The sequence below is a fragment of the Eptesicus fuscus genome, chromosome 12 (genome assembly GCF_027574615.1).
Source record: "Eptesicus fuscus isolate TK198812 chromosome 12, DD_ASM_mEF_20220401, whole genome shotgun sequence".
NCBI classification, from domain to species: domain Eukaryota; kingdom Metazoa; phylum Chordata; class Mammalia; order Chiroptera; family Vespertilionidae; genus Eptesicus; species Eptesicus fuscus.
In genome coordinates this window covers 62,972,239-62,987,013 of record NC_072484.1, presented here as the reverse complement: position 1 = coordinate 62,987,013, position 14,775 = coordinate 62,972,239, and the positions used below count along the sequence as shown (strand labels likewise).

At 49.7% G+C, this 14,775-nt stretch overlaps 1 protein-coding gene across 1 annotated transcript; it reads right to left on the bottom strand.

Annotated features, from left to right (window-relative positions):
- Positions 1 to 443: 443 nt before the first annotated feature.
- Positions 444 to 14,310, bottom strand: CIDEA (cell death inducing DFFA like effector a). Its single transcript, XM_008161371.3, has 5 exons — positions 14,234 to 14,310; positions 8,343 to 8,487; positions 7,413 to 7,559; positions 1,483 to 1,664; positions 444 to 894 (listed from the first exon to the last, which is right to left on the bottom strand). Exons 1-5 carry the CDS (start codon positions 14,269 to 14,271, stop codon positions 747 to 749), a joined length of 660 nt encoding a protein of 219 aa, XP_008159593.1. The 5' UTR covers positions 14,272 to 14,310; the 3' UTR covers positions 444 to 746.
- Between the last annotated feature and the right edge of the window lie 465 nt (positions 14,311 to 14,775).

The window sequence follows — 14,775 nt, the reverse complement described above, 5'->3', positions numbered from 1 at the left end:
CCTCTCTGAAATCAATAAAAATACATATACAGTATTTTTTTTAAGGTGATTACATTGTCTTGGCTGGCGTGACTCAGTGGTTAGAGCATCAGCCTGAGAATCGAAGGGTGAAGGGTTCGATTTGGTCCAGGGCCTGTACCTGGGTTGCAGGTCCCCTGTCCTGGTTGGGGCACGTGGAAGAGGCAACCAATTGATGTGGCTCTCTCACATCAATGTTTCTCTCTCTCTCTCTTTCCTCTCTTCCCTATCCCCCTCCCTTCCACTCTCTCTAAAATCAATGGAAAAAGTATCCTCCAGTGAGGATTAACCCCTCCCCCCGCCCCAAAAACAGTGGTTATATCTGTTAGCAAAAGATTTGTGGCTGAGTTTTGCTTCTAAATGAAAGTTTTATTTTTTTGGAAGGTGAAAGAGACACCAGAAAGTATTGTACACATTAAAAGTAACTCTTGTGATTGGTTTATTGCAGGAAGTGAGGAGTCAAAGGGGCCTAATGCACGGGGTGTTGCTCGTTAGCCACCCAAGACATTCCTGCTCTTGGGTCCCTTCCTCCCCACACGGGGCACCTACACCTTCCCTCCTCCTCCGGGCGTCCTGCTGCATGGCCCCTTTCCTTCCACCTGGGTACCCCTCCAGAGCAGAAGTGATGGACAGCCTACAAGTACATGTGTGAATAATGCATAAGTGAACATAAGCATCTTCAAAATTCGTCATTTGTCAAGGCCGGCTGAGCTCCTCAAACGGCAGCCCTACCCAATGGTGAATTTATGCCTGGAGCGCAACCCGGGAGAAGTCTGCTCTTCTGTGTCGCCCAGCACTTGGAGCATGTGCTTGCCTGCGTAGATGAGGAAGTGCCCGGCCACCTGGGCAGCGTGGGACAGGAACCGCAGCATGCTTCTGCAACAGAAGGGGCAAGGACACGCGTCAGGCTTGGAGGTCTGAGCCAGAACAGATGGAGTGGGAATTTTTCACAACCCCTTTCCCCCAGAGTAGGCAATGCTCACTCCACCCTCCCGCACCCCCCCCCCCCCATCCTGCCTGGGCTAGCTAACATACAGGACCCGGGAGGTCCGAGCAGGACCTGGCACTCTGCATTTCTGGTGAGCTCCCAGGGGACGCTGATGACACTGACTGGGACTACCCTTCCACTAGCCACTTCCAAATGTTGTTCAGCGGCTAGAAAGAGCTGAGTAGGTAGACTGTGCTCCTGGGAGTACACTTACGTCCTACCCTTCAGCCACTTGCTTATTCTGGAGGCCTTGGGTGTGCGAAGGGGAGGGGGTGAGCAGGGGGGTGAGATTTAAACTGCTGCGTGACAATGTGAGTTAGCGTGAACTTCAACGGGTACAGCCCGGTTAGGGCCTCCGAGGGGCGGGGCCTGGGAGTGTAGAGGAGCAAGCGGGGGACAGGCCGCCTGGGGACAGGTGGCGTGGACCGAGCCACGTGCAGTTTCCAGACCCCTCAGTTGACCCCGAAGTCTGTTACCTCACCAGGGCCTTGAGCCCTGTACACCGGAAGTCGTAGGACACCGAGTACATCTCATACATGGTGGCCTTCACGTTGAGGCAGCCGATGAAATCCTTGGGACTCAGCTTGTACAAGTCGAAGGTGACCCTTGCTATTCCTGATTTCTTCGGTTGCTGGCGGGCGGCGATGTAGTTAGTACTCTAGACAGTAAGGGAGGAAGACGTGTAAGGAGCATCCCACTGTGACATGCACGTCCTGTACTTCTGGCTTTATGCTGGTTTCCACTCTGTTGGTTTAAAATCTGGTGGTGACTAAGCTGCTGATTATTTGAGGAATGTTTTTTAGCAGAGCAAAATGCTTATGTGGCTACCAGGTCCACACCCGAAAGGAAGTATCCTTCCTGAATCCGCCGAGATTAGTGGCTCCGGATGACTGTGATTCGGCGGTGGGGCCTTGGTGTCAGGACCCAGACATTAATGAATGGCTGTGCTGTTGGCACATGGTGTTGAGAGGCACTCACACTCGTCACTGAGGGTGACCACAGTTACTTGATTGACATGGACAGTCTCATGACTATGACACAGTCTGTTCAAAGAGAAGCAGGCAGCCTTATTTCCATTTGATAAGAGGCTTCTGGGCAGAGAGTCTCAGAATCACATGGCTACCGCAAGGGGCAGTGTGAGAACTTTCCTAGGGTGCCCCCTCTTTTCTAGTAACTGCCCTGGGTGAACCCTGACTTCCTGGGGAACGCTGTTTGGTTACAGTATCCACGCGCAGTCTCCCCGAAACATCATAGACCCTTCAGGTCGGGAGGAGAAAGTGTTTATAAACAGCACTGCAATAGAATCTTCCTCACCAAGAGCTTTGAAACAAAACAAAACAAAACAAAACAAAACAAAACAAAACAAAACAAAACAAGAGAACAGAGCTGTCCCGGGGGACAAGTGCCAGACTCAGGGGCTACTCTTCCTGTGGGTTTGCCCCTCACATGGTTCTTGCAGGGTTTAGGATTCAAATGTACATAAATCAATAGAGTTACCAAGTCGCGTGACCCTCTGGGGTTGGGAGTAGTTGAGGCTATGACTGTTAAGTTCATAATGACAATAATCTACTATATTTGAAGTTAAAACCAGTTCTCCTTGAAGTACTCAAACCCTTCATGCTGGAGCCACTCTTTCCTCCCACACAGAACACACACAGGGAGAGATCCTGGTTGTTGTCCAATGTTTCAGGCCCAAGAGGCCCTGCAGCCTCTTTACTTTAGGGGGTGCAAAGTCTCCATCATTTAGGAAACATTTTAAAAAACCAAGATTACAGCCAAAACCGGTTTGGCTCAGTGGATAGAGCGTTGGCCTGCGGACTCAAGGGTCCCAGGTTCAATTCCGGTCAAGGGCATGTACCTTGGTTGCGGGCACATACCCAGTAGGGGGTGTGCAAGAGGCAGCTGATCGATATTTCTAACTCTCTATCCCTCTCTCTTCCTCTCTGAAAAAAAATCAATAAAATATATTAAAAACACACACACAAAAAAACCCCCCAAGATTACAGAATCAAAAGGAGTTTTCATCTATAATCCTGCCACAACTCTTTTTTTATTGCCTTGTGTCCCTTTCTGCTGTATGGAAGGTTTTATCTTACTTTCCCTAAATGTCTTCCTTGAGTCTTGACCTTAAATCAAAACCAAGATGTGCTCACAAAGCTAGTCCGCGTGTGACCTCACCCGGGGCCTGTGGAGCTCTGTGCTGCTGACCGAGGAAGGAGGAAATGACTGCCCCGCTGCCCTCTTCCTGAGCGTGCTTTAAGCAGCTGCTTCCTCACAGGCTTTAGGCATTTAGACTGAAGAACGGAGACCCCTGGCGGCTATTTCTGGGCTGGAAGTTCTATTGGCCTCACTGGTTAAAAACACACATTTCCAAATGGGGCAGGATCTATAATTGGCTGGAGGTGCACATTTCCACCCTGAGAGAAGATGGATGGAAAGTGGAAGTCAAGTAAAGGCTCCAGCCCAGCCAGCGTGGCTCAGTGGTTGAGCACTGACCTATGAACCAGGAGGTCACCTGTTCAATTGCCCATCAGGGCATATGACTGGGTTGTGGGCTGGATCCCCAGTGGGGGGCATGCAGGAGGCAGCCTGATCAATGATTCTCTCTTATCATTGATGTTTCTATCTCTCTCCCTCTCCCTTCCTCTCTGAAATCAAAAAATATATATTAAAAAAGAATTATGCTTTAAAAAAAAGAGATGAAACCATATAATCTATATTAAAAAAAGAAGAAAAAGAAGAAGAAAGAGAAGACTCCAACCCAAGCTCACACGTCACCCAGGCCACTACTAGACCGAGACGGCTTCAGGCCTCTCCTTGAACCATCATTATTTGTCTCCAATACACTCTATCACCGCCCTGTACTTTGCTTGGCATCCCAGCAATTACCCACTCCGGGGCTTCATCGAAGAGGCTGTCCTGTGCATTGTAGAATATTTAGCCTCATCGCTAGTCTCTACCCACTAGATGCCAGTAGTATACCACTGCCCAGTCGTAAACACCAAAAGAGTTTTCAGACTTTTCCTAATGTCCCCTGAGCGGCAACATACTCCCCAGTCGAGAACCCCTGATGGATGAGTATCTAAAGGTTCTATTGATAGAAGAAATAAAGCTATTTGGGTCTTCATTAATTTTTAAGAGTGGAAGGAAAGATAAAGTTTGAGGACCACTTGCTTAATGAAGTATTCTGCCATGTTTCCACTCAACATAGTTGATGCGATTTGTCCACATAGATGTCTGTAGCTGCACTTCATGCATTTTCACAGCAGAGGAGTATTCCATCTGATGATTACACAACAATGTGTTATTTTTATTTATTTTTAAAAATATTTTTTATTGATTTCAGAGATAAAGGGAGAGGGAGAGAGATAGAAACATCAATGATGAGAGAGAATCATTGAATGGTTGCCTCCTGCACGCTGGGGATCGAGCTCAAAACCCAAGCATGTGCCTTGACCAGGAATCGAACTGTGACCTCCTGAATCATTGATTGACGCTAACCACTGAACCATGCCGGCTGGGCCAACAGGGTGTTTATTTCAGTGTATTTACATGGAAGCACATGGCTGGGTATCCTGTGCTGGGTATATGTCTAGGAATGGACTTACTCAGTTCAACTCCATGGGATAAAGGCAAGTTGTTTTAAATAGTAGTTGGTGGGAGCATAAGAGAGTTCATTGTCCCATATCTTAAAAACGGGAAAGGTTTCAAAGCCTAACAATACCAAATCTAATAATGGTGTAAAAAAGTACCTTATGGTGCTCTTAACTTAGGTTTTCCTAGTCACCAATGAGGTTGCATATTTCCCCTGTGTTCTGTTGTCCATTTATTGTGCAGATGCCTGTCCCTGTTTTTGCCCATTTTTCTATTGGATTGTCTATTGTTTCCATTATTGATTTGTGTGAGTCCTTTATATTTGTGGAACACTAATCCTTTGTCGGGTTATCTGGAAACACCTTTCCCCCACTTGTGGCTTATTGTTTTGCTTCCTTGATAGTACCTTTTGATAAAAAGAATTCTGGACGGAGTTGAATTTATCATTTTTAAAAAATCGTTTGTCTATTGTGTTTTGTTTTTAAAAAAATATCACACCGAGAGTGCCAAATAGGCATATATTAGATCTTCTCAGTCACATCTCCAGCTGCTTTCCAGCTTTCCACTCTCTTTGTGTTACATCATAGGCACCTTCTGTAGGCATATCTTCCAGGTCTTTTATCATCATCTACAGTCCTGCCTGAGTTTTCATTTACTTGAATTGCTATCTTTTTTGTTTCTAGAAATTGTATTTATTCTTCCAAGTCTATCTAGTTTTTAAAAATTTCTTCTTGTTCCTTACTACTTTAGATTACTTTTTATATCTTTTTGAACATTTTAAGTATAGCTATTTTACAGTGTCTCTGATGATCCCACATCTGAGGTTTTGCAGGCCTGACTTTGTTATTTCTGCTTCCTCTCATATTTAGTGCCTGGAGTCCTTATGTTTTATTGTAAATTCATGTTTGTTGGAACTTTAGGAACAAAGATTCCCTGTGGCCTAGATCAGTGGTCGGCAAACTGCGGCTCGCAAGCCACATGCAGCTCGCGAGCCGCCGTTTGCCGCTCTGTTGACTAATGAGTTTGCCGACCACTGGCCTAGGTCAATGTCCATTCTGAGCCTATTTGCTCCTGCTGGTTACATGGGACACAGCAACCCGGATCACTAGGACGGCTGGGAGAGGCTGTTTGAATGAAGAGAATTTAATGAGTAAACTCCTCCCTCTGATGCTTCCTCCCTGGGTCTCTGTAAACGAAACTTTTGGCTTGGGTGATTTTAGAATCAATAGTCCCTATAAGCAGTAAGGACAGCTGTCTACCAGACTCTCAGGAGAAACCGTTACATTCTCTGCTTTATGTGGGTGTCTCTAACCTGACTCCCTTTCTGTTACCCCCCAAGACTTTGTTTCCTGTCCTCTCAGCAGCCATCAAACCGAAGCCCTGAGTCACTGAGGTCAGCGGAGGCCCACAGGTGAGACGCCTGCAGGGGAGAGCCAGCTTCAGTGTTTGCTTTCCTTTCTGGATTCTGGCTCCCATAAAAAATGTGGCCTCGGAGGATGTCCCTTTCTTGAAGGACATTTAGTCATATAAGAAGATGTTTTCAGCCGAAACCGGTTTGGCTCAGTGGATAGAGCGTCAGTCTGCGGACTGAAGGGTCCCAGGTTCGATTCCAGTCAAGGGCATGTACATTGGTTGTGGGCACATCCCCAGTGGGGGGTGTGCAAGAGGCAGCTGGTCGATGTTTCTCTCTCATCGATGTTTCTAGCTCTCTGTCCCTCTCCTTTCCTCTCTGTAGAAAATCAATAAAATATATTTAAAATGTGAAGCCTTCTTAGTAGAAATAGTTGGGTTATGTTTGAGGTAAATTAATTTCATTGGAATCATTTAAAAAAAAAAAAGAAGATGTTTTCATATTTGCTTTACATTTCTAGTGGGAGGCTTTTCCAATATATATATAATCTATAGTTTTCTCAGAAATAGAAAACTTGATTCTATATCTTAACTTTTCTAAATCACTGTAGACACACACACACACACACACACACACCCCTACCTAATTTCATTGGCTTGCTGGCCTCCTAAGGAGAGAGACAGTGAATGGTCACTGGGTCATATCTACAGGCTTTAATCTATATATATAAAAGCCTAAGTGACCAAATGACCATTCGACCATTCAACCATTCAACCAGTAGCTATGATGTGCACTGACCACCAGGGGGCAGACACTCAATGCACAGGCATGGAAACATGGAACAGACTTATGAATCTCAGAGGGAAGGGGAAATGGGGAGGGCAGGAAGAGATTAACCAAAGATCTTATATATATACTAGAGGCCCAGTGCAAGGATTTGTACAGTGGTGGGGTCCCTTAGCCTGGCCTGTGAGGATCAGGCTGAAACTGGCCCAGTGCACGAATTGAGATGGACCGGACATGCCCTGGAGCCCTTCTGTGGCCCCTCCTGGGCCCCGATCAGGACTGGGCAAGACAGGCCAGCCGCTGCGGGGATCAGGCAGAAACCGGCAGTCTGACATCCCCGAGGGGTCCTGGATTGCAAGAGGTGCAGGCCAGGCCGAGGGACCCCACTGGTGCATGAATGAATTCATGCACCGGGCCTCTAGTAGGATCATAAGCTACTTGCTGCCCAAAGCTTGTCCCTCAGTATTATTTGCTTTAAGTCAAACAGCCCATGTTCACAGAGATGCTATATTTCCTAGAAATATTTATAAGAATCCCTTCAAGGGCAGTAGATCCAGTTATTAGGGGAATAGAAAGGATCTATCTTAAAAGTGGGCAAATCAACACCAAAGTAGGGAATTCACTTTCGTGGGTAAGAAGTCTACCCAGTAGCTGGATGAGAGTGCGCTTGCTTACCGGTGTCCACTTCTGGCCTTTCTCCAAGATCATGAAGTGTGTGTTATCTCCTAAGGTCTGAAAAAACTCTTCCGTGTCCACCACGGTGCCGTCCTCCTCCAGCACCAGAGTGACCAGCCCGCTGGTGATGAGCAGGGCGTCCAGGGTCTGCGTGGGCAACGCATCAGAGACACGGAATGAGCGGGGGACTCCGTTTTGACCACTCACAGCCCTGGCTTACATGACAGTTTCAGCAGAGCTGGCTGCTTTTGATAAAATGTTAATGGTCACGATAGACCTTAATGGGGGTCTATGATTCAGTCCTGGCTTGGGAAAAAAAAAAGTTAAGATTTTTTCAGGGAACTATCCTCTTCAGAGATTTCAATGACATGAGATACATGATTACATTTAGTAATATTTACAGTTTCTAAAACTGCCTACTTATTTTGACCAATAAAAAGAAGAACCTTGTGGTATTTAAGGAGCGTGGGTCTTGTGTGGCATATCTGAATGTCGCTTAGTCAGAGCCTGCACGTTGCATGCTTTTCTCCTTTGCATGGGCGCCGGCGTCTAGGTTAAGCCTCCACGCGAATCTTCCTTATTAGGTGATCTAGGTCACTTAGAGTAAGGACGATTCTTCCCTGGCTTTTATAACAAAAAACAGATTTCCAAAGTCTGCTGCCTCCCTGTATTTTCTCTTGTCAAGTCAATAAAGCTACATTATCCACTGGTGGCTGTTTTTAAGGTTTTTGTCTCTGCGCCTAAATCTCTTACGGTACAAAGATGCAATAATGTTTCCTTTCACCTTTTCACTTAGAAATGGTCCCCCCCCCCCCCCACCCCTTTAGGCTTTTCAAGGCCACGACATGGACATTTCCGTCTCTGCATTGGCTTACTACCCAAGAGCCTGGGCCTCTGAGCACAGGTGGGGAGGCACAGCGCTGGTGGTACCTTGCTGAGCAGATCCTTCAGATTGCTTGCCATCACTCCCCGCCGGCTGCTTCGGTTGTGGTTGGAGACTCGGAAGGGGCGAGGGGACTGCATGAGGGGAGTGAGGAGGACTTTCTTAGTTTGTGAACCCATGAAAGTCAGGGGCCTGGAAATGGAGAAGAAAATGAAAAAATATATTTGACATTACTTTTTCAGAGTCTCTAAAGACACACACACACACACACACACACACACACACACACAGAGTCATTTATTTATCTGTGTTTTATTTTCCCAACTAGATTGGCATTTCTTTATGGACAAAGCCTTCTTTGTTGCATCTCCCATAATACCCAGCTTAGTGCGAGGCATAGAACTTTTACGTAGTATGTTGTCTAAACTGAAGTTCTGTAAATGAGCATAAGTGGAAGTTCAATGACGCGCCAAGTAATGTGCTCTATGAAAAACTGGTTGTATCGTAAGGAACCAGTTTTCCAACGTTGTCAGTTAAGTTCCTGCTACCAGCAGTTTCAGGAGGGGCCTCTGAGAGGGAGTGTCTGTGCCTCCTCCCGATGCCTCATCGACAACCTGGCATTCTGGGAAGAGCCTGGATTATTAGCAAGTATCGGGCCTGGAATATATTCAGCCAGCATCACATTAGTGCCTCAGCAGTGCTCGTATCTGAGCACCTGCTAAGTATTACCCACTTCTCAGATGAGAAAACCGAGGCTCAGAGTGGCTTCTCAGGGACACCCAGTTATAAAGGAAAAGAGGCGGGACGCCATCTCTCCGAACTTCAAACCTCAAGCACTAAGCATCAGTCGGAAGCATGAGAGGAAGAGCTGCTTCATGGCTGGAAGGAGGCGGGGTTCCCAGTCCACACCCTCAGCCCCTTTCCCTTTAGGCCACCAGAGCCTCTGCATCCTGTTTCCAGGGAGGCAACTGCGAGGGATGGTGCCCGGTGAGGGTCTCCGGTGGGGGCTCCCCACCAGAAGGACAAGAGACCCTGAGTAAGTCAGAGCCGGAACCCAGGCAGCAGTGGGCCTGGCGTCAGCCTCTGAACCTTTGCCCTGATTCTCAGGAGTTAAACCAGGTCCCTGGGTTACGCAACACGATGAACAACATGCCCACATTCTGCTGAGCTGATGCTACAGAGGACTCGCTCACAGTCTCATCCCTGCTGACCCGGTGGGCAGGGCGGCGAGGATGATCCATAGTATGCTTTACATTTAGAGCCTGGCTTTGTTCTCAACCTAAACGTTGCATCTGAAACTTAAACTCACTGGCTAAGTCCTATGAGAAGGAGAGAGAGAAAGATACAAGTTCCACTCTGTGCCAAATACTATATACCTTAGCACATTGCCTAACAACTCTACAGGACAAGCATCACAGGTGAGGAAAAGGGAGGCTCAGGACATTAAGGAATTAAGAAGATCAGCCCGGCCGGCGTGACTCAGTGGTTGAGCGTTGACCTATGAACCAGGGGGTCACGCTTCGATTCCTGGTCAGGGCACATGCCCGGGTTGCAGGCTTGATCTCCATGGGAAGTTAGGCAGGAGGCAGCTGATCAATGATTCCTCTCATCATTGGTGCTTCTCTCTCTCTCTCTCTCTCTCTCTCTCTCTCTCTCTCTCCCCTTTCTGAAATCAATAAAAATATATTTTAAAGAAAGAAATTAGTAAGATCAGAATTGGCAAGTGCTAGCACAGGGCTTCAAATCCAGCTGCGCTTTCCCAGCATGGTGTCTGCCCTGCCAGGTACAAACCCTCCTACAGCAGAGGGGACCCTGGACCCTCACCGGCAAGCTTCTTCTCACCCAAAGTGGCAAGTCATTGCCATTGCCCACGAGGCCTTCTAGAATCTATGCCAACTGAGACCAGAGTCTGTTGGTACATTTTTTATTTCCCCACAGCACCTCGCCCCCTGCTGGCGCATGACCTAGTCACGGAGTAAAAGACAGGCTGGGCCAAAATCAGAGAAATGGGAGAGCAAAGTTCATGTCTTGGAATGTCAGGTCCAGGCCCTGGTGGCCAATGGCACGTCTTGGGGGCACGAACAGCACTGACCTAGTTGTTGTGGTCCCATATCTCCCCATAGGACACAAACGCTCACAGCTTAGTAAGCGCCGATGCTCCGGGGACCTAGCACAGCTGATTATACGGAGTTCTTATTGTCCTTTAACTTCTGACAAGGCAAGAACTGGCAGTCACGTCTGGTCCTCCCTCTTCACACTGCCCTCAAGATAGTCATCCTTGATTTTTTAAAACAACATACAGGCTATTGTTCTGCTTACCTGTTACACAAGAACTGGGCCATTGTTGGAGAAAAGGCTTAGAGAGCACACATAAAAAATGTCTGAAGACAAGAAAATGAAATCCTTCCCTTCTTTTCAAGGAACTGGGTGAGTGATTTGATGTGCCAACTTATATAAAAACCAAGACTGTCTTATGTACAACGCAAAAAGGGGTTAAATGAAATTTTACACACATTCAACCTATTTAACAAATACTACATGAGTGCTTATCTGCTGCAGCTAAATGAACAGCAGGGCGAACCAGCTACCACATGAGCAAAGACATTCAGAGTGGGGCAAAGGTAGGTTTACAGTTGTGAGCACGGGAAACAGTGTATTCTTGCATTATTATTTATTGTTGTATTACTTTCCATACAAACAATTACAACCCCACCTTTGCCCCACCCTGTATATTAATCTAACTCATTTTTGGTTCTCTCTCAGTAGAATAATTTACGTCACTGGCCAGTAACACAAGGCCTAAAATATGTTGCCACCTCCCCCTCAATTTCTTAATGTGTCAGTGTTGAAATGGGAGCACTAGAAGCCTGAGAATTCTGCTTTTAGGTACAGCACGCCTCAGTCACCTCGAGCTCCCGGGAAAGCGCAGGCAATCATAGGAAGCAGGAAGGGAAACAGCGTACTAAAAGGAAACACACACACAAGGAAATACGCTTTGCTGTTCAAGGAAATAGATCATTTCGGAGAAATCAAGTCGGTAAGAGAAGCCAGACTTCATAGAATTAAACTTGAAAACTGTGAAGGGACATATCTTTTCTTCTCTGAGGAAAACAGAGAGTCTTTGGGTTTTTCCTCAAGGGAACTGAGGCGTCCTCAACGTACACAAGTGTGTGAAATAGAGCAACAAACACACGGACAGTGGATGTGAACTCGACTCCAGTAAAACAAAGCTAAACCCCACAGGCCCCAAGAAAGAGTCTTTATATGGCACCCCGTGGATTGCCGTTCATCCTGAAAGAGCCGGGGGAGAAGGCAGGCCCAGGAACAGGTTTCTCACAGCCAGAGAGAAACATTTGGTGTCCGCAGTGATGAGGGTAAGACACTGCCCAGGAACTATTCAGAGTGAGACAATGACTGAGGGAACCCCACACTTCGCTGCTAGGTGGAAAAAGAGGAACCTATATGAAGTAGTAAAGCACAGACCGGGGAAGGATATAAGTCAACTGAGTACTACCGCCAAAGCCAGTGTTAAGAAGGGAGGTATTGATGGCAAACATAGGAACGCAGAGAAATGAGGCGGCTGGGACGTCTTCGTCAGCCCCGGCGAGGTCTCCGTGAGCTGCAGAAACGTACCTGTAGGAAACTCGGTTCCTTGCTTCTGTCCCTGAGACTACTGTGGTAGAAATTTGCACTGCAATGGCAGCTAGACAGAGAGCTCCTTGTTCAAGGAAAGGAAAGATGTCCTAAAACAGCTACAAAATCAGCGATGCTGCACAAACTATGATACATCAGCTTCAGAAGAACGTCGGAGTTGGCATGAATGTTATCACGGACAGGGCACAGAGACAGGGCCGGCTTTCTCTGGGACAGCACACCCCGCGGACATCCGTGAAGTCCAGAGTGCGCTCCGAGACTTCATTCTGCTTTCATTCTGACGGCGGTCCTCAGGGATTGCAGGGGGTAAAGGAACTAATAATGCCTGGCTTAAGACCTGACCACTGCCTACACATAGCTGATCTCTGAAGAAGGTGTGATCAGCTTCCTTCCTTGGCAAAATTCAGCTAGTTGCTAACGAAAGACAGAAGCAGGACATCTTTACCGGCTGGTTGAAATGAAGGCGCATCGAGAGGAGGCAGAGGTCCTGCGAGACGGTAATCACAAATGTGGCAGCACCTGGCTCACGTGGCTCTTGAGCCCGGACGTGGTTTTCTCAGAAGGGCCAGGAAGAAAAGTGTGTTCCCTTTAACAAGCACTGCAGATGGCTTTCTTCCTGTTTCGTTTGGAAGCAGGTCGATTCCAAAGAATCATAGTAGCTCGATTTTGGGAAGCAGGTTGATTCCCAAGAACTGTGGCAACAAGTAGCCAGTCCCAGCGAGAGCTTGCCAAGCTCAGCAGGAACCTGTTTCAGGAGATAAGCTATTTCCTGACGCGTTGATTTGCCAATATTTCATAAGCCAGTGGCTGCCACCACACACTTGACCCAGTGGGAACCTCACACAGATACATTTTGGGATCTGGGGACCCTGTTGCTGGGGTCAGGGGCAAGGGCAGGGCCAGCCTCAGCGCTGCAGGTGTGGCCTCCTCCGCCTGCCCCAGGCGATGCCAGCGCCAGCAGCGAGGGGTCCGTGCCCTCTCACCCATCCCTAACACAGCCCACCAGCTCCTCAGCGCCCCGAGGAACGTGGAGAGTGGGTGTTTGGATGTTCCTGGGAGAAAAGTTTGGAGGATTCACTCCAACCTGTTCACAGTTGTTAGGTCTGGGAGTGGGAGTGTGGGGTGGGTGGCACTGGAGAGAGAAGACAGACAGGAGAGAGACAGAGGGCTTTACCTTCATGCTTAAACCATGTTAGGGAAGATGCACGGGTCAAGTCTATGTCTCACCTTCCCGGGATCCCACCACTTAACTTCCTTTTTTGTTGTTTGTTTGTTTGTTTGTTTGTTTTAAAAGAGAAGGCCAGCACAGGGCAGACTGATGGCCTGTACATCTGGGCAGCTGTTTTGCGAACCGTCAGTATTACACACAGCTGCGTTAGGACCCACGTTCAGAGCCTCTAGGTCAGGCTAGTTTTGTAGAGCGATTCTCCCTTCCCTTCCCCTCAGCCTGCCCTTACCCCTCGGTACAAAAGGGATCCATTATCTCTGAAAACCTGCCTGCTCACGTCGGCAAAGGGTTTCTCCATCCTCTCTGAAGCACTTTAAAGATCTTCGGAGAAACACGATCTCTCCTTTGAATTTATGAAGTTACTGCCACGCAGAATCGTTAGGATTTATCAGCAAGGATTGGGTAGGATGTGCGGAGGTGAAATGAACCCAAGACAGGGAAAGGAGTGGAGCCGGGCCAAGAGGCTGCGGGGCGAGCGTTCCGGCGCACCCGGGCCCAGCCAGGCCCCCCGCCCCCCATGGGAGCCGCAGCCCGCGCTCGCCCCAGCATGGCCTGGGCCGCCCGGAGGCCGCCGAGCGCCCCCGCCGGCGCTTCTCCCCACGCCCCAGCCCCCGTCGCGAACCGCAGGACCCCGAGAAGCTCTGCCCCACGCACCATGGAAGTGTTGCCCTGGGTCCCCGGGACGGCGCCCTCACCTGTGTCCGCAGCTAAGGCAAGAGATGCGGCCACCCGCGCACTGACCGCTGTCACCTGTTCCGCGGACGCCCGCGCACTCGGGAGGCCACACCTGACACTTGCAGCGGGAGGCGGAGGACGCGCGCCTGCCCAGCTGGCCGCGGCGTGGGCGCCAGGGGAGTGGGGGAATGCGCGGGAGCCGGGGCCTCGGGGAGCGTGGGGATGAGGGCGCACGGGCTGTAGGGGGGAGGGGTGGCGGAGGGGAGGGGATGAGGGCTCACGGGGTGCCGGGCAAAGGAGCCTGCGGGGCACACCGGGATGCGGGGCGCCCCGGCCGCGGGGCTCCCGGCGTGGTGCTCAGCCTGCGATTGCGGAACTCGCCTGATGAGGGCTCCCGCGTAGTCCCGGGCCATCTCCATCGCTCGGCGCCGTGGCGGGCAGCGGCCTCCGCCCGCGCGCGCCGCCTCTTAAAGCGCCGCCGCCCGCCCCGCCCCGCCCCGCCCCGCCTCGGTCTGACCACGAGGGCGAGGGCCTTGGCAATGGCCTCTCCTCTGCCGAAGGTCATAGCTTAGCGATCTGGGAGCGCGCCGGGGCCCGGACCTTTCCAACCCCTCCAGGGAGCGGCTCTCCGAGGCCGCCGCAGGGGACGGCGCCGACGACCCTGGACCCGCGATGCTCCACGGGCCACTTGATGGTCGCGCGTCAGCCTGTTTGCCTTGCGCTTTCTGGAGGTTGGGGCAGTGGAGGACATCCTCAGCCCCGACAGAATGGCCTGGGCTGTGGGAAGGCGGAGGCGCTGTTTAAACCCCGGCCACGGGCGGGGAAAGTGAGGCGCAGGACGTGCGCAATGGAGACCCCCAGGCCGCGCCCAGCCAGCGCTGGGGCTGGGCCCGGACGCGCGGTTCTAAGCTCCTTGCAGAGGT

What these genes read in the sequence shown, in the direction of transcription:
- CIDEA (XM_008161371.3), bottom strand. Translation starts at nt 14,271, where the DNA reads ATGGAGATGGCCCGGGACTACGCGGGAGCCCTCATCAG. An exon ending in TACGCGGGAGCCCTCATCAG is followed by an intron (nt 8,488 to 14,233) that starts GCGAGTTCCGCA and finishes CTCCATTTCCAG; the next exon opens with GCCCCTGACTTTCATGGGTT. An exon ending in AAGGCCAGAAGTGGACACCG is followed by an intron (nt 1,665 to 7,412) that starts GTAAGCAAGCGC and finishes CTTACTGTCTAG; the next exon opens with AGTACTAACTACATCGCCGC.